General features: G+C 47.5%; 1 protein-coding gene across 1 annotated transcript in view; it reads left to right on the top strand.

Annotated features, from left to right (window-relative positions):
* LOC310823983 (polypeptide N-acetylgalactosaminyltransferase 2-like) overlaps positions 1 to 26,866 on the top strand; it is a gene marked incomplete at both ends in the record, with an annotated part of 190,893 nt that overhangs the window by 77,888 nt on the left and 86,139 nt on the right. The window contains one exon of the mRNA XM_083696901.1: positions 5,504 to 5,657. Within this exon, the coding sequence (XP_083553027.1) occupies positions 5,504 to 5,657 (154 nt within the window). The remainder of the gene's footprint in view (positions 1 to 5,503; positions 5,658 to 26,866) is intronic.

The following is a 26,866-nucleotide window of genomic DNA, read 5'->3' as shown; positions in this document are numbered from 1 at the left end:
CCCACCAGAGGAGACAGGACATTGGACCAGGTATATACTAGCATGGCTGATGCCTACAAAGCCGTTCCCCTCCCCCACCTAGGTCAATCTGACCACCTCTCATTGTTCCTACTGCCCAAGTACTCAGCACTCATCAAACGGGTGAAACCTACAGTAAGGACAGTCAAGGTCTGGCCAAAGGGAGCTGACTCAGCGCTCCAGCAACGTTTTGGAAACACTGACTGGGGTGTGTTCGCCACACAGGCCACCCATGACTCCCACACGGACATTGATTCATATGCCTCCTGTTTTGGACTACATCAACTCCAACATCAATAGTGTCACCACACTCAAAAGGATCACCACTTTCCCTAATCAGAAGCCATGGATGAACGGTGAGGTCCGACTCCTGCTGAAGGCACGCGACATTGCCTTCAGATCAGGGGATACTCGGGCCTACAGCTCATCCAGGGCTAACCTGCAGAGGGGCATCAAAAAGGCCAAGCACAACCACAAGCTGAGGATCGAAGATCACTTCAAGAACAACTCCGACCCCCGACGCATGTGGCAAGGCATCCAGGCCATCACTGACTATAAACCCACTAACACCTCACCCCTCTCCATCGACGCCTCCCTGCCTGATGAGCTGAACCACTTCTATGGCCGCTTTGACAGGGACAACAAGGAGGTGGCAATCAAGGCTGTGCTCCCTGCTGATCACCAGCCCCTCACTCTATCTCCCACCGACGTGTGTGCGGCACTGAGCAGGACTAACGCACGCAAGGCCGCTGGTCCTGATGGGATCCCCGGACGCGTCCTCAGGGCCTGTGCTGTGCAGCTGACTGAGGTTTGGACTGATATATTCAACCTGTCCCTAGCCCAAGCAGCTGTCCCCGCGTGCTTCAAAACCACCTCCATCGTGCCGGTGCCAAAATGCTCCACTGCAACGAGCTTAAATGACTTCCACCCAGTTGCACTCATGCCCATCATCATGAAGTGCTTCGAGAGGCTGGTCTTAGCTCAACTCAAGACCTGTTTACCACCCACACTGGACCCCTTCCAATTCGCCTACCGGCAGAACAGGAGTACAGAGGATGCCATCTCAACGGCACTTCACTCCGCCCTGTCCCACCTCGACAATACCAACTCTTATGTGAGAATGCTGTTCATTGACTTCAGTTCAGCATTCAACACCATCATCCCCTCCAAACTGATCTCCAAACTCAGTCAACTGGGCATTAACCCCTCCCTCTGCAACTGGATTCTGGACTTTCTAACCAACAGGCCGCAGTCTGTTAGGTTACACAACCACACCTCCTCAACCCTCACGGCGTTCCACAAGGCTGTGTGCTGAGCCCCCTCCTTTACTCCCTCTTCACCTACGACTGCACACCTGTAAATGGCTCAAACACCATTGTTAAGTTTGCAGACGACACAATGGTGATTGGTCTCATCAGCAACAACGATGAGAAGGCCGACAGGGAGGAGGTCCAGCACCTGACAGTGTGGTGCAACGATAACAACCTGGCTCTCAACACCAGGAAGACCAAAGAGCTCATTGTGGACTTCAGGAAGTCAAAAGCTGGCACACACACCCCCATCCTCATCAACGAGACTGAGGTGGAGCGAGTCACCAGCTTCAAGTTCCTGGGTGTCCACATCTCTGAGGATCTCTCCTGGACCCTCAACACCTCTACCTTGATCAAGAAGGCTCACCAGCGTCTCTTCTTCCTGAGGAGACTAAAGAAGGTCCATCTGTCTCCACAGATCCTGGTAAATTTCTACCGCTGCACCATCGAGAGCATCCTCACCAACTGTGTCACAGTATGGTATGGCAACTGCTCGGCATCTGACCGGAAAGCACTGCAGAGGGTGGTGAAAACTGCCCAACGCATCACCGGTTCCTCACTCCCCTCCATTGAGGCTGTCCAGGGCAAGCGATGATTGCGTAAGGCACGCAACATCGTCAAGGACATTTCTCAACCCAACCATAGACTGTTCACCCCACTCCCCTCCGGGAGGCGCTACAGGTCTCTCCGCACTTGAACCAGCAGGTTCAGAGGTAGCTTCTTCCCTGCGGCTGTCACCCTACTGAACGCGAACCCTGCACCTAGGTGACAACCTACTACCCCTGCACCCCCCCCCCCCCCGGACAATTGCACTACTCTTACAGTATTCACACTTGTACAACCTGCTCTTACTCCATACCACCACTCTTCTGTACATATACTGTTCTATACTGTTAATAATCTGTCTATACTGTTCATAATGTACATATTCCTATATTTTCTTTAATACTACTGTTAATACACCGCACATTTCTGTACATACTGTACATACCTGTTTATACTGTTCATACGGCATTCATATTATATTTATTCTGCTATCTACCCTAATGCTACTGTTAATACATATATACTGCTAGATTGCATTGCCTATACAGCTCATATGCTGCTACACTGTTCATACTGCAACCTATTTATCTGCCTATAATGCCACTGCTAATTCATATACTGCTTACACTGCACTACTTGTACTATACTGCACTACTTACTGCTCATATACTGCACTACCTGTATATACTGTTCATTGCACTTTCTGCTTTTTTGCACTTCTGGTTAGACGCTAACTGCATTTCGTTGTCTCTGTACTTGTACTCTGCACAATGACAATAAAGTTGAATCTAATCTAATCATACTGCATGTATTGTAAGGCTGATTTCTACACCAAACTTTGTGATATAAAAAAACACATGACAACTCAAAAACATACTCAAAAGGCAAAGCCTTATAACAGTTCCACCCAAAGCAAGCTGCCAATTCATGAGTAAAACAATTTACTCTGCAAAAAAGGCTGAAGCCACCATGGCATTAGCTATTGCTGAACACTGTTCCATGCTAGCATGTGATCACATTGGGGAAGCATGTAAAGCTGCTTTCTCAGACTCCACTGCTGCTACTCACTTCAAAATGCACAGGACAAAGTGCACGGAAATGATTAATGGTGTTCTAGCACCATACTTTCTAAAAAAGTTGGTCGCAGATGTGGGTGACCAGAGTTTCAGCCTCCTCCTCGATGAGTCCACAGATATAAGTGTTTCTAAGTACCTGGGGGTTGTGATAAGGTACTTTAGTGACACCAAACACACAATTGTCTCAACATTTCTGGGGCTTGTTGAGTTGGAGGGAGGAGATGCCAGATCTATAGCCCGAGCTGTTGTGGCTTTCCTGGAGAAGTGTTGTCTTAACAAAGAGAAACTCCTGGGGATAGGGACTGACAATGCCCTCAAAGATCTGGTTCTTATTCGCTGTGTGTGTCACTCTCTGCAGCTTGCTGTAAGTCATGCTTCCAATGACACCATCCCCCGTAGTGTGGAGTACTTGGTACAGGAGACTTATAACTGGTTTTCAGTGTCTCCAAAGCACAGGGAGGCCTACAAGGCCATATATGAGACCATCAACTGTGGGGAGAAACCCTTACAAATAACCAAGGTGTGTGCCACACGTTGGCTCTCCATTGAACCAGCGGTTTCACGCATTTTGGACCAGTGGGAGGCGCTTAAACTGCATTTCGCATTCACCAAGTCCAGTGAACACTGCTACATGGCTGAGGTTTTATACTCCATGTACAGTGATCCTCAAAACGTCTTGTATCTGACTTTTTTGAAGTCAGTGCTGGGTGAGGTACAGTTGGCCATCAAGGCTTTTGAGGGAGAGCAGGTAGATCCTGTTAAACTTCTTGACAGCTTGGTTAGCCTGATAAAGTCTGTGAGTAGCAGGGTGCTGAATCCACTGGTAAATATTGATGTACTCAAAGAGCCAATTGATGGATACATCAGTCCCAAACCATACCTTGGTTACCTTTTTGAGTCAAAGGCAGCTGAGCTCCACCTTGCGCCTGAGGACAAGAACAATGTCCAAAAGCGGTGTGTAGCCTTCACCATCTCCCTCACTAACGAGTTGAGGGTGAGACTGCCGGACAACATTGAAGCATTGCAGTACATGTCAGTTTTCAATGTAGAGGAAACTCTAAAGCACAACAAGAGCCTGGGAGAAATAGAAAAAATAGCCAAGCTCCTTGGCTACTCTCCTGCAGAGATAGACAAGATTGTCCAGCAATGGCGTACCATCCATCTTAATAAGTGGAATGAAACAAAAAACACAGTGGGCTTCTGGAATGCATCAGGGATGCAGCTGATATCGACCCGTTTCAGGAACTTGCCATGGCTGCTGTGTCTGTGTTGTCCTTGCCACACTCGAATGCTGAAGTCGAGAGATTATTCAGCCAGATGAGTGTGGTAAAAAGCAAACTTAGAAATCGAATGTCCTTGCAGACCCTTAACTCCATCCTGTATGTCCGATATGGTCTAAAGTTGTCTGGTGAGGCTTGCTATGAGCACAAGCTGCCTGATAATGTTTTGCAGCTTTTTGGCACATCAGCTGCTTACTCATTTAAGTCAGCTCCCTCAGTTGCTGAACCTGCCATAGAAAGCCTTGACCAAAATTAAGATGACCTACTCTTTCTGTGAGCCAGCACAGCGTGTGTGTGTGGAGGGGGGTCTGAAAAAAACAAACAATGAACCTGAATTAGGGCCAGACTAGTTACCATCATTTTCTCACATTGCTATTGACAGTTTTTTTTCTATTGTCTCTAACATTACCATTTAGATTGGTAATGTTGTCAAGTTAAAACCGTCTATACAAAAAAAAATAAAAAAAATAATGTTATAGTTATGGAATTTTTTTTTCATGTTTTTACTGTGACTTGTTGTAGGCTCCTAAGTGGAGCATAAGGTTGGAAACTAAACCAAACTTAAGAAAACTAAAAAAAAAAAAAACCTAAGTAAGTCTGCCAGAGTGTCTCTTTTGGGTCACTTTGCCGGTCCCAAGCCCGGATAAAGGAGGAGGGTTGGACGTAGAGCTAGCAATTCCACCCCACATAACAGTATTTTGATTAAATTTGATATTCTAACATTTAACAATACAGGACAAAATTGTTTTATGTAATGTGGGTCAAGACAAAGCATTAAAGTCATGAAGTTATTTTGAGAAGTGATTTCAATGGCAAAATTAAAAAAAAAAAAACAAGAATCAACAGAAGAAAGTTCATTTGTCTAAAGATATTTAGGGTGTTTTTTACTCACTTTTTGTCTCTCCCACAACGTTATTCCTCTCTCCTACAGCGTCCATTACAATTACATGCAAATTAGATATTATGCAAATTAGGCGATGACGTCATTTAGCGACTTCTAGCGACTTTTCGGACAGCCAATAGCTACTTTCCTTACTGAGGAGTTGGCAACACTGCACTGACGGTGAATCTTGTCCGCCCGCACTGTCTGAAAGCCCTCAATGGTGGTGTTTGTGTAGGGAATAATCTCAATAAAGAGATAAAGTTATATTCTATTCTATTCCATCCCCTTTTTGTGTTTTTGAGGCAAAATGATTGATTACCTGTTTGTTTGTTGTGGTACAGTATCTTGTATCTCTACGTCATCCTCTGTGTCTCGGTGTATGTGTTCCAGGTAAGGTGCGGTGGCAGGACTTTGACCAGGACCTGTATGTTGGTGCCACCGTGGTGCAGCCAGGGCAGGACCCCTATGCCAGGAACAAGTTCAACCAGGTGGAGAGTGACAAACTGAGGATGGACCGCAGCATCCCCGACACCCGATATGACCAGTAGGTGTCAACCACTATGCCTAGGCACTTGCCCCAACCTCCTAGCCCCTAATGTACATCCTAGACCTTGACACCAAACATGACCAGTAGGTGGCAACCCCTACACAAGATCCCTTAGGCCCTACCTCTTATTTACTAGCCCCTAACTACCATCTTATACTTCCTACCCCCTACCTTCTAGCCCCTACCTCCTAGACCCTAACACCAGACATGACCAGTAGGTGTCCCCTCCACATTAGCCCCTACACCCTAGGCACTATCCCTTAGATCCTACCTCCTAGACCCCAACACCAGACATGACCAGTAGGTGTCCCCTCCACATTAGCCCCTACTCCCTAGGCACTATATACTACCCCTAACTCTGTCTGCACGTTTTTTTTCCAGCACCTACGTAAAAAATAGCTTTCCAGCTAACTTTGCCTTTTTGCGAGCGAAAATGGGCAATGGCGAAGACGTTAGCAGTCACCACATAAATAATTGAGCTTTGCAATGTATATAAAATATATGGAGCAAAGATGGCTCCCGCCAGCCCTTTGCATTTGAAATGCAGGTTAAATTCTGAATGTCAGGCTACTAAAATAGGCTATACATAACACTTTTGGGAAAGGGGATTATTTACTTCAGAAACACAGCTCTTAAATGCACCATGAAAGGGCAAAGTAACTCATCACCGAACCACCTCCATTACACAAGTAGCTCACTCCTTCCTCCTCCAGCCCAGCGCTCTTTCTCTCTCTTACTCACACACACACACAGCCAAGTCTAGCCGCCCCCCAGGCTGGGTATAGATCCCTCTGACAGCTCTGTCCACACAGTGTCAGGATCAGCAGGTCAGCTAGTGATGGGGGAGGAGAGCCTCTGTCTGTGGTCAGTATGGAGCAGGTCAGGTCAGTGATGGGGGAGGAGAGCTTCTGTCTGTGGTCAGTACTGCTGCAGGAAACTGTTTCACAGTACAGCACTATTGCCCCCCCCCCCTGTCTCTCTCTCCCTCACTCACTCACTCTTCTCCTTCTCTCAATGGAGGAATTCTACTTTCATATACTTGTTTCTGCCACACTCCCCACATACTGATGTAATTTCCCCCCCATCTGTTAGGTGTAGCACAAAGCTATCCCGTCCTGGAGCTACACCCAGCATAGACTTGTGATGTGCTGCAGTTGTTGACTAGCCTAGCTAGAAGATGTGGAGGAGGTGGTGCCATGCTGTATTCAGGGTACCAGTGCCAGCCTACAGTAGCTCCCAAGTAGGTGGTATGGTGGAGGTAGTGCCCAGTAAGTGACTAGATTAGATTTTCATTAAATTATTTTTAATTTTATTTTCATTAACATTTTTGTTCTGACAAACTTGCATATTTTAGACTAGCCAAAAATAACTATGTTTTGTTAAATGGTATTATCAATAATATTGTTATAAATTTCAATTTATTTTTTTCTTATTATGTTATTACTTTTTAGGGGAGGCTTCTCGGCAAGCCCGACCGGGTTTCTTAACCTCCCCCAGACAATTTGCCTTTTCTTTTTGTTTTGTCTTTCATTTGTTATTGTGTGTGTGCAAATCATAAATAAATAAATTGCTACTGTTGCTACTATTTGATGTGGAGGAGGTGGTGCCATGCTGAGTGCCCTGCCACAGGGGTGCCATATTGATTGCTTTGGCTGCCTCACCAGCTCTCTCCCTGTGTGGGTTGAAAGGTGCAGAGTTACTGTAGACCAGTGAACCATCACCATCCATTATCCAAGCCAGTGAAGCAGTGTTTCAGCTACAGCAGATGGGACTCTATGGTACGAGTTCACTCCTCCACAACAAGTTAACTCCCCCACTGTTTTTCCAAACATTCTTCTTCTTAGCATTGCCACATCTCTAAATGAGGAGGGACAGTAAAAGGCTGAAGCTTTATGATAGATAGGTACCTGTGGCGTACTAGTAGAGAGCCAGACATTGAGATTCATTTATATAGCACCAAATAACAGCTGAAAGGAAGGACTCTTTAGAAAATGACTGAACGTTGGTTAATTCTATTATATTCTATTGTATTCTATTCACAGCTCACTCTCTATCAGAGGATGACATTCCTCCTCTCATTCCCATCAGAGCAGCAACACTCCTGTTGCTGTTTAAAGCACATCCAGATGTCTGACTTATATTCTGGTGCCCTGTCCTTGTTTACTCCTCAGACATTCGGGCTCTCTTCAGATACTTTAGAAATGCATTCTTCCTTCCTCGCTTCCTTGAAGTAATCACTGATCTAACATGAGTGGATTGCAATGTCAATCACAGCCTCAACAAGACTTCAAGAGTGTGTGCCTGTGCGCACAGAGAGTAGGATCTATTCTTGTGTATGGAACACAGGATTCTCCCCAGGATTTTGAACAGCGTGGCGCTGGATTGCATTATCAAAACCTGACTTGTGTTTATTTATGTAAAAATGCACAAAAAATACAGCTAAAACGCTGAATTCACTGAAGAACATCATAATGTTTTTGATTTAGTTTTTAACAATAATGTCGTTGACGGTCGATGTGGGATCGCCGAAAGATGGCAGCACTCTAGTTTGTAATACCCACGTCTATATTTTGTGAAATTCGACAGCATACCTTTTAATTTAATCTTCAAATATATAGTTTTTTTTGTATAATTTAATATATGGAACATTTATACATCAAAATAATCAACTGCAGTAACATATTTGGAATGCCAAACGCCAAAAGCTTTTTCAAACCCAATACTCGCGTATTCACAGAAGGCTGCCATGGCTAGCAGCAGCAGAGAAGCTAGCAACACGTCCACCTCAGAACTCTCGAGCCAGGCAGACAAAAGCCCGGAAAAGTCCATGAATATGAACGATTTATTCCAACAGAAGGGGAACATGAATAAAACGCTGCTGGGGTTTGGATCAGATGTCTCCGCGATAAAAGCTACTACTACGGAAATGAAGGGAAAAATGGTGGCGGTAGAATCGAGAATCGAGGACCCAGAGGGTCGGATCTTGACAGTGGAGGACACCACACATAATCCGGCGAATGACGACACGGCAATGCTGGAAACACTGTGGAATCGTATCGAGGACCTCGAGAACAGAAGTAGAAGAAACACAGTGAGACTGGTCAATCTGAAGGAAAAGAGCGAGGCGGGAGTGGGACTACGGTCGTGTGTGGGGAAAGTTATTGTTGATGGACTTGGATTTGATGACAGCCCAGAATTCGAAATCGAGCGGACCCACCACAGATTGGTACCCTTACCTGATGACAACCAACCCCCAAGAATGGTGTTAATCCGGTTCCTATGACCTATAGCCCGTGACAAAATACTTCAAGTGGCGAAAGAGAAGGGTGGAATACAGTGGGAGGGCCGCCGGCTGTCATTTTTTTCCGGACTATTCTGACGACCGAGCAAAGAAGAGGAAGTTTACAGTGGGAAAGAAACAACTCCACGACATGAATATCAGACACACGCTGTCGTATCCTGCTATGCTGATCTTCACCTGGAAAGGGCAGAAAATGACTTTCAAGGACAACATGAGTGCAGAGGAGTTTATGCGGGCGCAGAAGTAGACGATGAGGAGACGGACAATGATGCACAATTTGATTCTATGCTGAGTATAATCCGTTCAGGTATGTGGGTGCGGGACTCATAGGAATGCTGCTAATTTAGCCTAGGTTAGCTTTCAGCGCCGCACGGACCAAAGATAATTTAAATTGGGCTACAGCAGTGGTTCTCAACCGGTGGGGCGCGCGAGTAGGCTACAGGATGGGAGGGGAAAAAAAAAAAAAAAAAAAACTCGAAAAATCACGGACTTACTGGCTATTAGTAGACCTACAAAGGAGATGCAACAGATTCCCCCCATGTCGAAATGCAAGTGGTTGGACTATTATAACACACAAACAAATCAACCACACAGTTTCATTTCAAATCTACCAATACAGGGGGTAGTATTTTGAGCCTGTGACGCGACGTCACGTAAGTGCTACTATATAAGCGTCCGCACGCGTCGTAGCTCCATTCACTCTAGTCTAGTCTCTTGCCAAGTTCGCTTGTGCCAGCTCTCGCTAGTCTATCTGTTATCAATCTCGATATCGATTTACTTAGGCCTATACTTAAAAACCCAAACAGTCTTTTTAAAGACTAACCCCACAAACAGTCTTTTTAAAGATTATCCCCATCTCAGCCCTAGCCAAACATGTTTAACTGCTAGGCGTGCACTTAGCTAACTAGCTAGCAACTTTTTCACCGTGTTGCAACACAACTATACGACCCACGCGACTAAGACACACACACACACACACACACACACACTCACCCACTCACTCACTCACAAAGGACTACAATTGTTAAGTCTTAAAATAAAATCTGCATTGCCTGCAAAATCGTTATTGTGTACTGTTGTATTAAGTTAAGTCCCGACTGATTAGCCCCCGATACTAGTCTCTCAACATAGCCACACACACACGCACACATCGTTACATCATAGCATAAACTTTATTGAAAACACAACTAATCCACATCCAAATAATTTCAAAACCAAACAAAAATGGAGAGATTTCTTGTGAGGACCAACAAGGCAACCGACGCACCACCAGCTGCAAAAAAGCTTTGAAGGTACGATGAAGCATACCTGCAGTTTGGGTTTACAGTCACGGCTGATCTGAGACCTCAGTGTGTCGTGTGTGCCGAGGTGCTGGCAAACGACAGCATGAAGCCCTGCAAACTAAAAAGGCACCTCGAAACAAAGCATGCTGGCATTAAGGATAAACCGGCTGAATATTTTAAAAGAAAGCTTGATGGCCTCCATCAGCAACAGGCAACTATTTCAATGCACAGCACTGTGTCTAAACAGTGTTTGGAGGCATCGTATGTGCAGTGGCCAAAAGAATAGGTAAACTGGGTAAACCGCATACAATTGCCGAGACTCTCATTTTGCCGGCCGCGCAAGACATGTGCAGAATAAGGATAGGAGATAGTGCAGCAGCCAAACTCGGTACAGTACCACTGTCCAATGACACAGTCGCTAGGAGAATTTCAGACATGTCTAATGATATCAGAGAGCAACTGATAGAGTTCATAAAAAAGAGTCCTTACTACGCGCTGCAGCTGGACGAATCCACTGATATTGCTGGGTGCAGTCGCACACTACAGGAGAAGCCATCTTCAATGTCCTCGATATATTTATCAATGAAAATGGTTTGGCTTGGGACCGATGCGTTGGCCTATGCACGGATGGTGCGCGGGCAATGACGGGCCGTGAGCGTGGCCTAGCTGCTCGCGTTCAGCAAGTAGCTCCACTTGTGAAATGGACACATTGCATGGTCCATCGCGAAGCACTAGCTGCTAAAAAAATGCCGGTTCTCTTTGACTCTGTGCTGAACCAATCCGTGAAAATGATAAATCTCATCAAATCACGGCCGCTAAACTCTCGCTTGTTTGGGGTCCTCTGCCAGGAGATGGGGTCAGGGCACGAACAGCTGCTTCTGCACACTGAAGTTCGCTGGCTCTCCAGGGGGCGGGTGTTACAGCGGTTGTATGAGCTGCGAGAGGAGGTGAAGTGGTTTTTGACAGAAATCAAATCAGGCGAAGCATCTGGATGACACTATGTGGCTTGCGTCTCTGTCCTATTTGGTCGATATATTTGACTGCTTGAATGGCCTCAACCTGTCTTTGCAAGGCCGCAAAACTCATATTTTGCTCCTCGCAGACAGAGTGGACGCCTTCACACAAAAATTTGACCTCTGGCATGGCCGCATCACATAATTAAAAATAACAAAGTACATTGGGTCACAGAGAGGTCAATACATTTCATATATGACTTAAGCAAAATAGTACAAATATGTTTTGCCATTACAATCCCCCCTTAGATCCTTTAAGGATCTCAAAGTATATTACATAATTTATTCATTTGCATCCATAATTACCTTTCTGGAAAACAGTTTTCGGCAATCACTTCATAGTCGAACAAACAGAAAAACTTATCTCAGCGTTGGCTGTTTTTGTGAGTTGAAGGAACTCTATGTTGTAGCAAGCATTTTATACTGGGGTTGGCAAAAGGGATCACATTTTATACTGTTCATTTATACTGTATCAGTGTCATCATAGTAATCATCATTGTCATGGTAGGGAGGAATCCACTCAGGAGTGGAATACAGATCTGGATAAAGGTCAGGTGATGCGGTCATTTGTTCATATTGCTGGGGTATCTGGATGTATTGTCCCATCATGGATTTTATCATCGAGCTCATCACCTTTAAACAGGGAACAACACAACAGAACACCAGGAACACTATGCATAACACAGATAATATGGGAGTACATATTTTCCCAGAGCGGCTTCCCACCCTCCCCCTGTTAGCCAGGCCCATAAGTTCCCTCCTTGGGTCTCATCGTTATCTCTACTGCGCTCCTCGTGAAGAAGGTCATTTAGGTGGTCAACGACATGGGTCATGTTGTCAGTGGCATCGGGGACGTAAGTACAACAACTGGTGCCCACTGTATGACAGACAGATGATGAGTTAGATTTAATTTTCCAAGATACGGGACTCCTACGTTATTCTTACAATTGGTGGTGGAACCGTTGTCTGCTTTTATCCCACATGTTACCTGTATTGTTAAATTACACTTTGACTGTCCCAAAAGTTTGCTGGTCTTATCACAACTTCGTTCAAAACATATGCCTGGAGGCATTATGCCTGGTGGTGTGGTAAACACTGGCCTGTATACGTCCTCATTGGTTAGGTCCTCGGACACGTTGACTAGTCTAGCAGTGCTGTGGGAAAAATTAGGTACAGACTCATTAAGCCTGTTCAATTGGTTAGTCAATTTTTTTACTGTGTGGTTCTGGGTAAATGTCAGGGCTATCATTGCCCGCATTACCTCTGAGGCATTCAATGGATATGGAAAAAGGGGCATTGAAGAGGCAGTGCTATGTGGTAGTTGGGTACAAACGTAACAACTTGTGTTGGTTAGTCGTCTCATTGATATGTATATGGTTTGATACCACAGATTCTGAGTCTGATCGGACATGTATTTAAAACACTTTGCCGAGATCTAATTGTTTTGTGGGCTTCTGGACCTGCTGTTGGGCTGACCGTGGAGGGGAGTGTCGAGCGGTTTTGTTCATCATTAGCATCACTACCATTTACGTCAGTTCTATGCTCTAGGAGGCACAATATAGGTCCCACTATCACACGTCATTAATAGTAGGAAAAGAATGGTGCCCCTGGCACCACAAAAACCTGGCTGTCTGAATGGATGCCATGGTCTTTGTTGTTGTCGCTTCATGTTGGTATTCAGGGTTTTTGATGATCTAGACTGTCCTTTGTTGCTGCAGGGAGTTCCCTACGGTTGGTGGATTGGCACTCCACTTGTTGGGACCAGGGCACGACCGATTGTCTCCCTGTCCTGTTGGCTTGAGTTATTCTGGTCTGGTGTCGTCTTGATTCGTCTGCAGTGGTTGCAATGGATCCACGTAGCTCTCTCTGCAACTTTTACTGCGGTGTGGGTGGTCAGGAGCACTTGGAATGGTCCTTGCCAACGACGTGTAGCCCAATTCTTTCGTCTGAAGTCTTTCACCATCACGTGATCACCTGGCTTGAGGTCATGGAGTGGACCCTCAGCTGATCTGGGTAGGTCGTCTCCTACCTGCTTGTGAATGTCTCTAAGGGTAGAAGAGAGGTTAGCACAGTATCTTAACATTTCATCTTCACATTGGTCTGTGGATGGGAGCTGTCTCTGGCGTGGGTCCAATGCCTGTTTCTATTGGTCTCCCAAATAGAATTTCAAATGGGCTTAGCCCATATTTTGGTCTGACTCGTGCTCTCATTTGGAGGAGCACAATTGGGAGTGCCTTCATCCAGGTTAATCCTGTCTCAGCACAACATTTTGCCAATTTGTTTTTCAAGATTCCGTTCTGTCTTTCAAGTGTTCCGCCACTGGCAGGGTGATACGCACAGTGTTGTCTCATATCAATGCCAAAGTATGTTCCTATCTCCCTTAATGTTGCATTCACGAAATGTGAGCTGTTATCACGAGACATTTTTGTTGGAATACCCCATCTTGGTATGACCTCTTTTATCAGAGCCTTGGCAACTGCTGCTGCATCAGCTTTACTTGTTGGGAAGGCCTCTGTCCATTTTGAGAACATGTCACACATTACCAAACAATACTTTTTACTTTCGCTTGGGGTGAGTTCAATGAAGTCCATTTGGAGATGGTCAAATGGTCTGTCTGGAGGAGAGTGTGCTGCTTGCGGGGTGGAAACCCCTCTGCCAGGATTGTGAGCTGCACAAATTATACATGCTTCACATCATTTTTGTGAGAATATTGCAAACCCTTTTGTGTACCAGTGTTGATTAATGGATGCTAACATCCCCCCTTTTGACACGTGGTCTTGACCATGTGTCAATTTAGCAAACTGGGGAAACATATACTTAGGCAGACATGGTTTGTTGTCAGGACCATACCAGACACCCTCTGTTACCACACAGCCATTCTTCCTCCAGGTGGACTTTTCGTCTGGTAGAGCCTTCCTCTGGATTTCCTGTAAGTCAAGGAAGGGTGTGGCAGGTGTGCTGTCATTTAGGAGAGAGAAAGAAGAGTCATCATATGGTTTTTGGGCTGCAGCCTTTGCTTGTTTGTCAGCATGAGCGTTACCCAATGACACTTCATCAGTGTTCCATGTGTGAGCTTCACATTTGACCACAGCAATTGATAAGGGAAGCAGAACAGCATCGAGGAGAGCAGACACAAGTTTGTGATGAGCTATGGGTTTCCCTGTGGAAGGTAAGAACTGTCTATGTTTCCACAGGGCGCCAAAATCGTGTACTACGCCAAATGCGTATCTACTGTCTGTATAGATGTTGACAGTTTTGTTTTCAGCCAATTTACATGCTTCTGTGAGCGCAATTAGTTCTGCAGCTTGCGCTGAGAGGTTTGATGGTAAGGAGTCAGATTTTAATGTGTCATCTGATGTTACCACAGCATACCCAACTCTATTGATGCCTGTGTCTGGGTCACGTGATGCAGATCCGTCCACAAACAGGTCTAGATGGGCGTTTCCCTAAGGTCTGTCCTTGGGGAACAGATCTGTGAAATGGAAGCAACACAGTTATGTGGTTCGCCGTCGTCTTCTGTTGGGAGAAGAGTAGCAGGGTTAAGAACAGTACACCTTTTCACTGAAATGTTAGGCATGTCTAGTAAGGTCGTTGTGTATCTCAGCCAACGTGCTGCCGAGAGATGGGATGTTTTCTGTTCAAGCAAGATCATAGACACAGCATGTGGGACAAAAAGGGTTAGATCAGAATATATCCCTTGAAGCCATCACAGCTTTTTCTGCAGCTGCCACTGCCCTTAAGCATGCAGGGAGTCCAGCTGCCACGGGGTCAAGTTTGGCTGAGAAATAAGCCACTGGCCTAAGTCTCCCACCATGTTCCTGTAGGAGCACAGATGTCATACAACCTCTCCTTTCGTCCACAGTCTGTGTGAATGGTCTGTCAGAATTAGGTAGTCCCAGTGTGGGAGTCGTCTGTAAGGTCAGTTTCAAGTCGTTAAATGATTGCTCAGCTTCAGAAGTCCAAACAATTCTGCTACTAGCTGTTAGGCCTTTACCGTGGATCATAGCATTGAGTGGTGCCTCGATAACAGAATAGTGGGGAATGAATGCTCTGCAATAAGAGCACATATGTAAGAACGACAACCTGTTTCTTAGTTTGTGGTTTCGGAATGTCTTGGATTGCTTGAACTCTTTTAGGGGAGAGGGATTTGCCCTCTGCTGTGATCACATGACCTCGGAAAACAACCATTTCTTTGACAAACTGTAATTTTGATATGCTAGCCTTATGACCTTCCGCTGCGAAGTGTTTTAATAGTTTAACAGTGTCAGCCTCACATTGTTCCTGTGTTGGACTACAAATCATCAGGTCATCAACGTATTGTAGGAGTGCACTTCCTGGCGATAGAGTGAGTGTTGACAAGCTGTCTTTTAAACATTCATTGTAGATTGTTGGAGACTCACAATAGCCTTGGCACAAACGTGTGAATGTGTAAGTTTGTTCATTAAATGTAAAAGCAAACCAAAACTGGCTGTCCGGATGGACGGGTATGCTGAAAAATGCATTTGCCAAATCTACCACGGAGAACCATTTACTCTTAGGAGGTACCTGTGAGAGGATGGTATAAGGGTTTGGCACATTTGGTGCCCTCTGCTGGACAGCTTCATTTACTGCTTGTAGGTCTTGTACAAATCTCCATTCATCAGGTTGACCCTGTTTTCTTTACAGGAAAGATTGGAGTTCTGACTGGTGAGGCTTTGCAGGGAACAATCAACAAAGAGTCAACAAAGAGTTGAAGACAGGTGTAATACCGTCAATTGCGTCTTTCCTAAGCGGATATTGTTTCTGACATGGTCTGTAGTCTGATTTGGGAATAATCACTACTGGTTCTGCATTTTTTATTAGGCCTTCAATGCCCCCTTTTTCCATTTATCATGTTTGCCCTGTGCCCATAGGGAATTTGGAACTTCCTTGAGGGCCGGCAAGTTTGATGGGTTTAGATCTGGTTTGGTTGTGACGTCACTTTTTACCTGTTGAAACACATCTGAGCTCTCTGGTACCAGTTCTACAGTTCTATTTGCATGCACTATAGAACAAACACTTTGTTTGAAAACCTTCAAGTCATGGTTCCATTTGACTTTTGCATTTGCTGTATTTTTCCACTTACATGAGTCCTGAACACATTGTCTTACTCATGGACCCAGATCCTCCCAGTCATCCTTTTCGTGTTTGGCAAGTGACACATGTGGGTGAGAGCCAGGTACATGGAACGGTGCAGGATACTCCGGGTAGTGTGCATGAGAGAGAGATGGTGATGTTGAATTCACATTACCCTGTTTCTTTTCTGGGAGCTTGACAGAAATTGCACATCTATGGTTATTCCAATACATACAACTTAACAGTTGCAGTTTAAGTCTTCTGGTTGCATGTACTGTGTGTCCTTCTCTTGTGTAAATGTTTTTGCTTGCTGCACTCGCGTGTCATTTCCTGTCCTACCAAGCTTCCATTCATACACATACAGCAGTGAGTCGTGGCTGTGTTGTACGAAAGTGTGGCAGTCTAGTGTGTGGTTACCGTTTGTTCTGGTCACAACTACCCCTTCAGGTGTGGAAACAAGGGTGATCCCTAATCTACACATCAGCTCTCTTCCCATAAGATGAATGGGACAACAGTGTGATAGTAGAAATGAGTGTTTAAAGTGACCCTGAGCTGTGTCCTGACATGTCAGTGGAGTTGTGTAATGTTCTTTTACAGAGTGTGCATATCTACCACTGAGTTTGGGTGGAGTGGGGAATGCACTTAATTTGATCACTGAGTTTGTTGCTCCTGAATCGACTAAAAATGTGATGTATGTATCATTTACCATTCATGTAAGTGTTGGCATTTTTAAGAAGGCCTTTGAGTTATACTTGATATACACTCACCGGCCACTTTATTAGGTACACCTGTTCAACTGCTCGGTAACGCAAATATCTAATCAGCCAATCACATGGCAGCAACTCAATGCATTTAGGCATGTAGACATGGTCAAGACGACCTGCTGAAGTTCAAACCGAGCATCAGAATGGGGAAGAAAGGTTATTTAAGTGACTTTGAACGTGGCACGGTTGTTGACGCCAGACGGGCTGGTCTGAGTATTTTAGAAACTGCTGATCTACTGGCATTTTCACGCACAACCATCGCTAGGGTTTACAGAGAAAAGAGAAAATATCCAGTGAGCGGCAGTTCTCTGGGCGAAAATGCCTTGTTGATGCCAGAGGTCAGAGGAGAATGGCCAGACTGGTTTGAGATGATAAAAAGGCCAAATAAAGGCTCAAATAACCACTCGTTACAACCAAGGTATGCAGAAGACCATCTCTGAACACACAACACGTCGAACCTTGAAGCAGATGGGCTACAGCAGCAGAAGACCACACTGGGTGCCACTCCTAGGCGGCGATGGTAGTAACGGGTGATTTCAACAGGGCTAACCTTAAAAAAGTTATGCCTAACTTCCGCCAACACATCACGTGTGCCACCAGGGGAGATAGAACTTTGGACCACTGTTATACTCAGTTTAAGAATGGGTACAAAGCTGTTTCCGGCCCTCCCTTTGGGAAATCAGACCACTCCGCCACTTTGTTGATGCCTGTTTTCAAACAGAGGATCCAACAGGTAGCGGTCGTGAAGAGAGAGGGAAAGCGGTGGTCCGACCAATCAGAGGCCGTGTTACAAGACGCGCTGAGTGACGTCGACTGGGATATGTTTCAATCAAGTTCCAGCGATGTCAGCGAGTTTACAGTGACTGTCTTGGACTTCATCTCAACATTAGCCGATAACATTGTACCAACAAGAACAGGAAAGATCTACCCCAACCAGAAACCCTGGGTCGACAGTTCCATCCGCACCGCTCTGAGAGCCCGCACCGCTGCTTACAACTCCGGCCTGGCATCCGGCAGCATGGAGGAGTATAAAGCGGAGTCCTACAAACTGCGGAGGGCGGTGAAAGCCGCCAAGAGGAGATATGCAGACAGAATGCAGGCGCAGATGGAGAACAACGACACCAGGGGCCTATGGCGAGGACTACAGTTTATTACGGACTACCGGAACACACCCCCCTCAACCGGAAGTGCAGATGCCTCCCTAGCCGAAGACCTGAACTCTTTTTATGCACGGTTTGAGGCTGGCAACACCACCGCTCGCGCGCCGGCTAACAACAACAACAACGTCAGAGTGCTGGCTAGCGCGGCTGATGGGAGGTCACACGCTGGGGCAGAGCAAGCACTCTCCGTGACGGAACACGACGTGAGGAGGGCTCTGCTGAAGGTGAATACAAGGAAAGCTGCTGGCCCGGATGGCATACCTGGGAGAGTACTTAAGACCTGTGCTAACCAGCTAGCTCCTGTGTTCACTACCATATTCAACCTCTCACTGGCTAATTCAGTAGTTCCCACCTGTTTTAAAAGATCCTCCATCGTCCCTGTGCCCAAGATCACCTCCCCAGCCTGCTTGAATAACTACAGACCCGTGGCTCTAACCTCAGTGGTCATGAAGTGCTTTGAGAGGCTGATTAAGGAATACATCTGCTCCTCCCTCCCTCCGACCTTGGACCCACTGCAGTTCGCAAACAGACCAAACAGATCCACGGACGATGCAGTCTCCCAGGTCCTCCACACCACTCTCTCTCACCTTGACAGTCAGAAGGGGGGCTATGTGAGAATGCTGTTTATAGACTACAGCTCAGCGTTCAATACCATAGTCCCCACCAGACTGGCTGAAAATATGATTGGTTTAGGACTGAACATTCCCCTGTGTGCCTGGATCCTGGACTTCCTGACGGCCAGGCCACAGGTGGTCAGGGTGGGTAGACACACCTCCAGCATACTCATCCTGAGCACAGGGTCCCCCCAGGGCTGCATCCTTAGCCCCCTCCTCTACTCTCTACACCCACGACTGTGTGGCTAAGTCCAGCGACAACTCCATCATCAAGTTTGCGGACGACACAGTTGTGGTGGGGCTGATCTCAGATAACAATGAGGAAGCCTACCTTGACGAGGTGGCGGACCTGTCACTCTGGTGTCAGGAGAATAGCCTCATCCTGAATGTCTCCAAGACAAAGGATAAGGATAATGAAGGACCCTCACCACCCGAAAAACGGACTGTTCCAGCTGCTGCAGTCAGGCAAACGCCTTCGCTGTCATGCAGCAAGAACGGAGAGACTAAGACTGAGTTTCTTCCCCCATGCCATCAGGATCATCAACGATGACCCCACCAGTGCCCCCCTCAAGTCACTCACACACTCATTGACATCATAACACATATGCACACACAATCATCCATTGCAGACTCATCCTCCACTGTAATTATCTGTACTGTCAACCTGTCATTGCCATTGTATATTGCCATTCCGTTGCGAACATTGCTTCATCGCTGTTTATACTGCTTATACTGTTTATATTGTTTATACTGTTTATATTTTTTCGTACTTCTATTTTATTTTATTCTATTTTAAAACTTATTGTTGCACTACTCTGTGGCACTGTCACTTTTGCATTTCACTGTATACTTGTATGCACGTGACAAATAAAGAATCTTGAATTAGATTGCAGCTCCCTGCCTCTCGCTGGAATCTATCTAATACCTTCGAATTCTATGCTGTTTCTGTCACCTCCCCTGTCAAACTTCTATCATCCACCAAGTCAGCTTGGCCACTTCTTAGATGAGATGGATGTCCTCATCCTTCTCAGCTTCTTCCCTGAGGACGGCACACTACTGGGTGACTTCAACATCCAGTTGGAGAAGCTTCACTCGTCTGGAGCACTTGACCGTCTCTCCTCCTTCGGCCTTACCCTGTCCCACTCTCCTCCGACTCATAAGGCGGGCAATCAGCTCGACCTTGTCTTCACCAGATCCTTCCATACCTCCAACCTTACTGTTACCCCTCTTCCGGTTTCTGATCATCATTTTGTGTCCTTCTCCCTTCCTCTCAAATCCTCCCCCTCCCAATTAGTCTCGACCCACACTGTATCCTCTCATCGCAACCTGCGCACCCTCTCACTCACCACTCTCTCTTCCTCTGTCTTATCTGCCCTACCCTCTGTTGAATCCTTCTCCCTTCTATCCACTGATGCAGCCTCCTCCACCCTCCTGTCCTCTCTTTCCTTTGACTCTCTCTGTCCACAGACCTCAAGGCCAGCACAATCGTCTCCACACGCTCCCTGGCTGTCTGAAACCCTGCAAGCTTGTGGAATAGGGCTTCGGGCAGCTGAGAGGACATGGAGAGAAACTGGCCTCTGTGATGACCTGGACCCTTATCTCTCTCTCCTCCTCAACTACACCTCACCTGCATCAGCTGCTAAAGCTTCTTACTACCATTCCAAAATTCAATCCTCTGCCTCTGACCCAAGGAAACTGTTCTCCACATTTTTCTCAGTCCTCAACCCACCTCCTCCCTCCTCCCTGTCTGCGGATGACTGTCACCTATTTTGAAAAGAAGGTTGATGACATTAGCAGCTCTTTCCCTCTACCTCTCACCAACACTGCTACCTCTCCTCCCAAACCCACTGCACTACACCCGGTCTCTGGTTTATCAGATTCCCCCCCCCCCCCCTTCTTCCCTGATGATGTTCTAAAACTGGTCACATCCAAGCGGGCAACCACTTGCCCCCTCGATCCTATCCCCTCCCCCTTTCTCCAATCACCTCCTTCCATTCCTTACCACCTTAATCAATTCCTCTCTATCCACAGGATCTGTCCCAGCTGCCTTCAAGACAGCCAGAGTCTAGCCTCTTCTCAAGAAACCAACTCTTGACCCGTCTGCTGTCCATAACTACAGACCGGTATCCCTTCTCTCCTTCCTATCTAAAACCCTTGAACGTGCTGTCTAACTACCTCCTTCAGAACAACCTCCTTGACCCTCACCAATCCGGCTTTAAGGCTGGGCACTCTACTGAGACTGCTCTCCTTGCTGTCACGGAGGCCCTCCACTCTGCTCGAGCTTCCTCCCTCTCCTCTTTTCTCATTCTTCTGGACCTGTCCGCTCCATTTGATACAGTAAACCACCCGATCCTTCTCTCCACCCTTTCAGAATTGGGCATCTCTGGCTCTGCACCCTCCTGGTTTACATCCTACCTGGCTGATCACTCTTACCAGGTGACGTGGAGAGGATCGCTGTCCTCTACACGAGCCCTCACCACTGGGGTCCCCCAGGGCTCTGTCCTAGGGCCCTTAGTGTTCTCTCTCTATACCAAATCTCTTGGCTCGGTAATTTCCTCACATGGTTTCTCCTACCACAGCTACACAGATGACACTCAACTCTTTTTCTCTTTCCTCCCACCTGACTCACAGGTGGCATCACGTGTCTCTGCGTGCCTTGCAGACTGCTTGGATGTCAGCCCACCACTTCAAGCTCAACCTTAACAAGACTGAACTGCTCTTCCTCCCGGGGAAAGCCTGCCCTCTCCAAGACTTTTCCATCACAGTAGAGAACTCTACTGTGACCTCCTCCCATACAGCCAAGAACCTTGGGGTGATCCTTGACAACCACTTATCCTGTGTGGCGAACATCACAGCGACAGCACGCTCCTGTAGATTCTTCCTCTCCAACATCAGAAGGATACGTCCATTCCTCACCAGAGAAGCAGCACAACATTTGGTCCAAACACTTGTGATCTCTCGCCTTGACGACTGCAACGCACTCTTGGCCGGTCTCCCCGCCTCCACCCTCAGGCCTCTGCAGCTCATCCAGAACGCTGTTCAATCTCCCCAAATTCTCCCATGTCACTCCCCTCCTCCGCACCCTTCACTGGCTCCCGGTAGCAGCTCGCATCAGATTCAAGACCCTGGTGCTCGCCAACCGGGCGGCAAAGGGAACAGCCCCTCCCTACTTGCAACCCTTGGATTACCCGCTCTCTTTAATCTCATACGGCCCGGTGAAGCGTTCGCCTGCTTTCCCCCCTGCTTGTCTGCCAGCCTGCTCTCCAATTCCTTCCCTCTAAAATACTTTTCTCCCTGGCCTTCACTGGTAATTCAGCCTTCACTGTGTTGCACTCCGCTCTTTCATTGCTGTTTGCTCTGCTGACGAGAATTGTGTTTTGAAAGTGTTTTCTGACTGTGGGTCAGAGTGCTGGCTGGTTTCAAGTCTGTAGTCGGGCTCTGGCTTGCTGCGTATACGTGGCTTGGAAACAAGTTTGTACCATGCCTCTGCTCACCTCTCCACCCGGATGCAACAGCTGCCTCCACCTGAGTCAGAGGATCGCTGAACTGGAGGGGTGAATTTCAACCCTGCACCAGATCAAGGAAGATGAGCAGCACATTGACTCAATGGTTGCCTTAGCAACATCCAGGCTGGTTGAAAATGACATCACTCTCCCCTGGGTTGACGCAACCACCATCGGAAAGACAGAAATAGTGAAAGCTCCACCAGTCCCCCTGGAAGATCCCTGGCCTGGGGGCTAAACCAAAGAACCTGCTCAATCCCAAATGTATTAGTCCTGGTCCAGGGTGAGCAGGAGTTATAAATACCTGGCAGGATAGGTGTTTAGGCCCTCCCACTGGAGATTGACAGCACTTCACAGCTATTGACAGATGGCTTTCAATAAAAACTACTTATCAGAGCTTAAGGCAGGATAGCCACAACAACTCAACAGCACTTTGACTAGAACAAGATTCAGCTAACTTCCTCAGACTGGAGAACAGGCTTCACCACTCACTCAATCCGAAATGTATTAGCCCAGCCTCACTACTACAGCCCCTGTTGTTCCTGCTCCTGCCCCGGTGTCTACTGTCCCTGTGTCTGTTGCTCCAGCTGCGTCTACATCCAGCCCATGCACAACCAGATCCCGGCATCCTCAGTCCAGCAGGTCCTACAGATCTCGCAATCCACCTGGTTCATCTCAGCCAGACCACCCTCCCCCATCGACCATTTACCTTGGGAGTTCCATCGTGAGGGATATTAGGGTGAGGGGGGGGCCACACCTACTGTTTTCCTGGAACCTGTGTGTCAGACATCCTGGTACAGCTACCCACAGCGCTACAACACCACCCGGAGTGCACCAGGCTCATTACGCACGTTGGGTCAAATGACAGCAGGAAACAGCAGTCTGAGATGTTAAAGAGGGATTTCAGACATCTCCTGGCTACACTCCCGTCCACAGGTAAAAGGATCCTGATTTCTGGTCCAATTCCAACTCTTCGACGTGGCTACGGCCGCTTCACCAGGCTTCTCTCTCTCCACAACTGTCTCAAGGCAGAGTGCGCAACCCTTGGAATCCACTTCATTGACAATTTCGACCTCTTATGGAACCGTAGTGAATACTATAAGAAAGATGGACTCCATCCCAACTGCACTGGTGTACATTTTCTCTCTGCAAACATGGACTTTGCCATCCTACACACTGTCATAGTTGACTGAGAAAGTCCATGCCCCCACAAGGTAATCACATCACCCATGCCAATAGAACAAAGTCAATGGTGATCAGTTACCTTGTATGGTTACTGCAGTCTGTCATGGTCACTACAATGGGCCTGGACTACTAAACAAATACTCCCTAAATTCTGCCAGTCAGGCAGTCTGTTTTCAATCGAATTTCATCCCAGTTAACAATCACAACTGGCAACATGTGAGATCCACTAAACATCAGTTAAACTGTGCTACTCATGGTATAACTGCAAGTATTCTGATCTCCATCCCATTTAATGTTCCACATCCTGCACTAAGAAAGACTGGACAGGGAAAAATGGATATGGCACTTCTCAATGTTCGATCACAAACCAATAAGACTTTTGTTATTAACAAACTCATATCTGAACATGAAATTGACTGCATGTTTTTAACAGAAACCTGGTTAAATAGCGATGGACCTGCTGTTCTTATTGAGACGTCCCCTCCATGCTATAGTTTTGAGCATTCTACAAGGCATGGTAAAAAAGGTGGTGGGACTGCCTATATATTTGCTGACGCCCTAAACTGTGTTAGTCCAAGATGGCGCCGAGTATGGCTGCCGTGCTTCGGGCTCCTGAACGACAATGCAGCTTTTTGCTTATTTTATTGTTATTTTGTGTTCTACTGCGTCTTTGTATTATTTGTATTCTGTATGCTGCACTGTCAAGGAACCGAGCCCAAGAATTTTACTCCCTGCACTCGTGTATGAGACGTAACAAATAAACTTGAAACTTGTAGAAATATCCATATTGGTGATTTTATTGTATTATACTGTTAAAATCGCAACCCCTTGTGCTTGTTATAACAATATATAGACCCCCCAAACAGTGTCCTATCTTTTCAGATGACTTCACTGAAATGTTGTCTATTGTCAGTACCAATTATGACAACATTATGGTCATAGGTGACAGAGGTGCGGCCGTCTCTAAAGCCGCTAAAGAGTTCCTGAATGTGTTGAGCTCTATGGATTTTATTCAACATGTTAATGGGCCGACTCACAGCTGCAGTCATACGTTGGATCTAATTATGGTCTCAGGATTGATGTATCCTCTGTAATTGACTTGGCAATCTCAGACCACTACTGTATTTTTTTTCTCTGCATTCATATCATCACTTAGCTTTGTTACTGAGCAGGTTGTTAGGAAACGTTATCTTACCTCTGAAGTTGCTGAAAATGTCTTTATTAAATCATATTAATAACATTAATTTAGTCAACAATTTTAATAATAAGCTAAAGACTACCATTGACACTATAGCACCAGTGTAACAAGGTCCGTTGTACACAGAGGCAGACGCAGTGTTCGCTGAAGGGAATAGAAGCGCACCACCTACGCACCTCTGCCCGAATTCCCGGCCAATAAAATCGAGCCATTATACGGTTTAGTGTCTTATCATACCCTAAATGGCCCGCCATGGGGTTGAAATGAGCCGCCTGGAAGACCATTTCCCGGCGGCTACGGGGAACCAATGTGAGTCACGACTTACTCTGTATAACCTGTCGCTGATAATCGCAAAATAGGGGTGGGCGTGCACTGTGTCTGGCCGTACCAAAGTACTATCAATTGCTATCACTTGGTCATAGGCCAATCGTAGGGTCTCGTCACGAGACTGCTCGAGGGGGAAGTCGCCTAGCAGCGGATAGTTCGGTGGGGAAATCTCGGGTTGAGGGCTCCCCGGCAGTGTCACGAGGCGCCGCCTCAGCACAGAGCACATTACACGCCTCACACCTCCCTCTCTGTCGTGCACGCACCCCGGTAGCCCTCTTTACCGCTTGAGGAAACCCCTCCCAATCTACACCTAGAATCAGGGGATGCGTGAGGCGTGGGCTAACCGCCGCCTGTACACTATGTTTTTTTCCCTCATAATGAATTTCGATAGCGACCACAGGATATTCGTGAATGTCCCCATGCACACACTTCACCAACACCCTCGACGCCTTCAACAATGCCCCCGGTCGAACCAGGCGCTCCTGGATCATGGACTGCATGCAGCCCGAATCCAAGAACGCCTGGTGCGTATCATGCTGTATCCTTACCGGAACACGATACGCCGCTCCTGGTCCGGGGGGAGGGCCCGGTATGTCGCCGATGCGGACGACCTGCCCCACCTCCATCTCCGGGCACTCGGCCTGCACATGGCCCGGCCGTCCGCATCGCCAACACACCCCCCCTGTCGCTCAGGGTGCTGCCTGTGGGGTCAGGGCTGGCTCCGGATGTGTGCGCCCCTGCCATCTCGTCCTCGGGGCGGGCGTCGTAGATCCCGCGGTGGGAGGGAGAGATGGTCCTCTGCTAGTCCTACGGCGGCCGCGAGATCCTGGGGTCGGTGGTACTGGACCCAGGCGGCGGTTCGGGCCGGGAGCCCCCTGAGAAATTGTTCCAATACTACCCGGTCCCCGACCTGCTCCGCCGAGCTGTGACTTGGGTCCAGCCGCCGCCATGCGCTGTCCCGCAGCCGCTGGGCGTAGGCGAAGGGCCGGCTCCCCTCCTCCATCGTCGGTGTTCCTCTGGTGTGAGGCCCGGGCCAGGGACGGGTAGTCTCGCTGGGCGGCCGCTGGTAGGCTGTGGGCCGCGAGCTGCGCCTCCCCTGACAGGAGGGGCAGCAGATGGTATGCCCACTCGCCGTCCGGCCACCCCGAGATCCTCGCCGTCCCCTCAAACACCGCCAGGAACGCCTCCGGGTCGTCCAGGTCCCCCATTTTCTGGAGATGGATCTTGGGGGGACCTCGTGCCGCCCCGGTCGCCGGCGCCGCCCCGATGGCCCCGGCGAGGTCCCGGAGGAGGGCACGGCCCTCAGCCCTCGCCGCTGTCATCTCTCCCACCGCGGTCTGCTGGTTCTGCTGTAGGATGGCCTGCTGTTCCAGTATCAGCGCCATCCTTGAAATCGTCGTAGCTAGCGTCTCCATGCCTCTGGTCCTAAGTTGGGCGCCAATGTAACAAGGTCCGTTGTACACAGAGGCAGACGCAGTGTTCGCTGAAGGGAATAGTCCCGTTTATTCATAAATTCAATCACGTTCAAAGTTCGTGTTCAGGCTTTCCAGCCTCTCCCAAAACCACTCGGCAACTTTCCAGTTTCCGTATCTCCCTCTCGACGTTCCCAGCCCACCTACTGAAAAAGCAGAGGCACACACATCTTAAGCATCTAGTCAACGAGGCTTCATTTGCAACAGGTGTGCAACGGAGCCTCGCCGACATAACCCTGGCCACGGTCCTGTAGCTCCCTTTTCCTGTTAAAAACACTTGGAAAATGTGGTT

This window comes from Argentina silus (genome assembly GCF_951799395.1).
Source record: "Argentina silus genome assembly, chromosome: Y".
Taxonomy (NCBI): Eukaryota; Metazoa; Chordata; class Actinopteri; order Argentiniformes; family Argentinidae; genus Argentina; species Argentina silus.
Note: the sequence above shows the minus strand (reverse complement) of the source record. Positions and strands in the feature narration are given on the sequence as shown.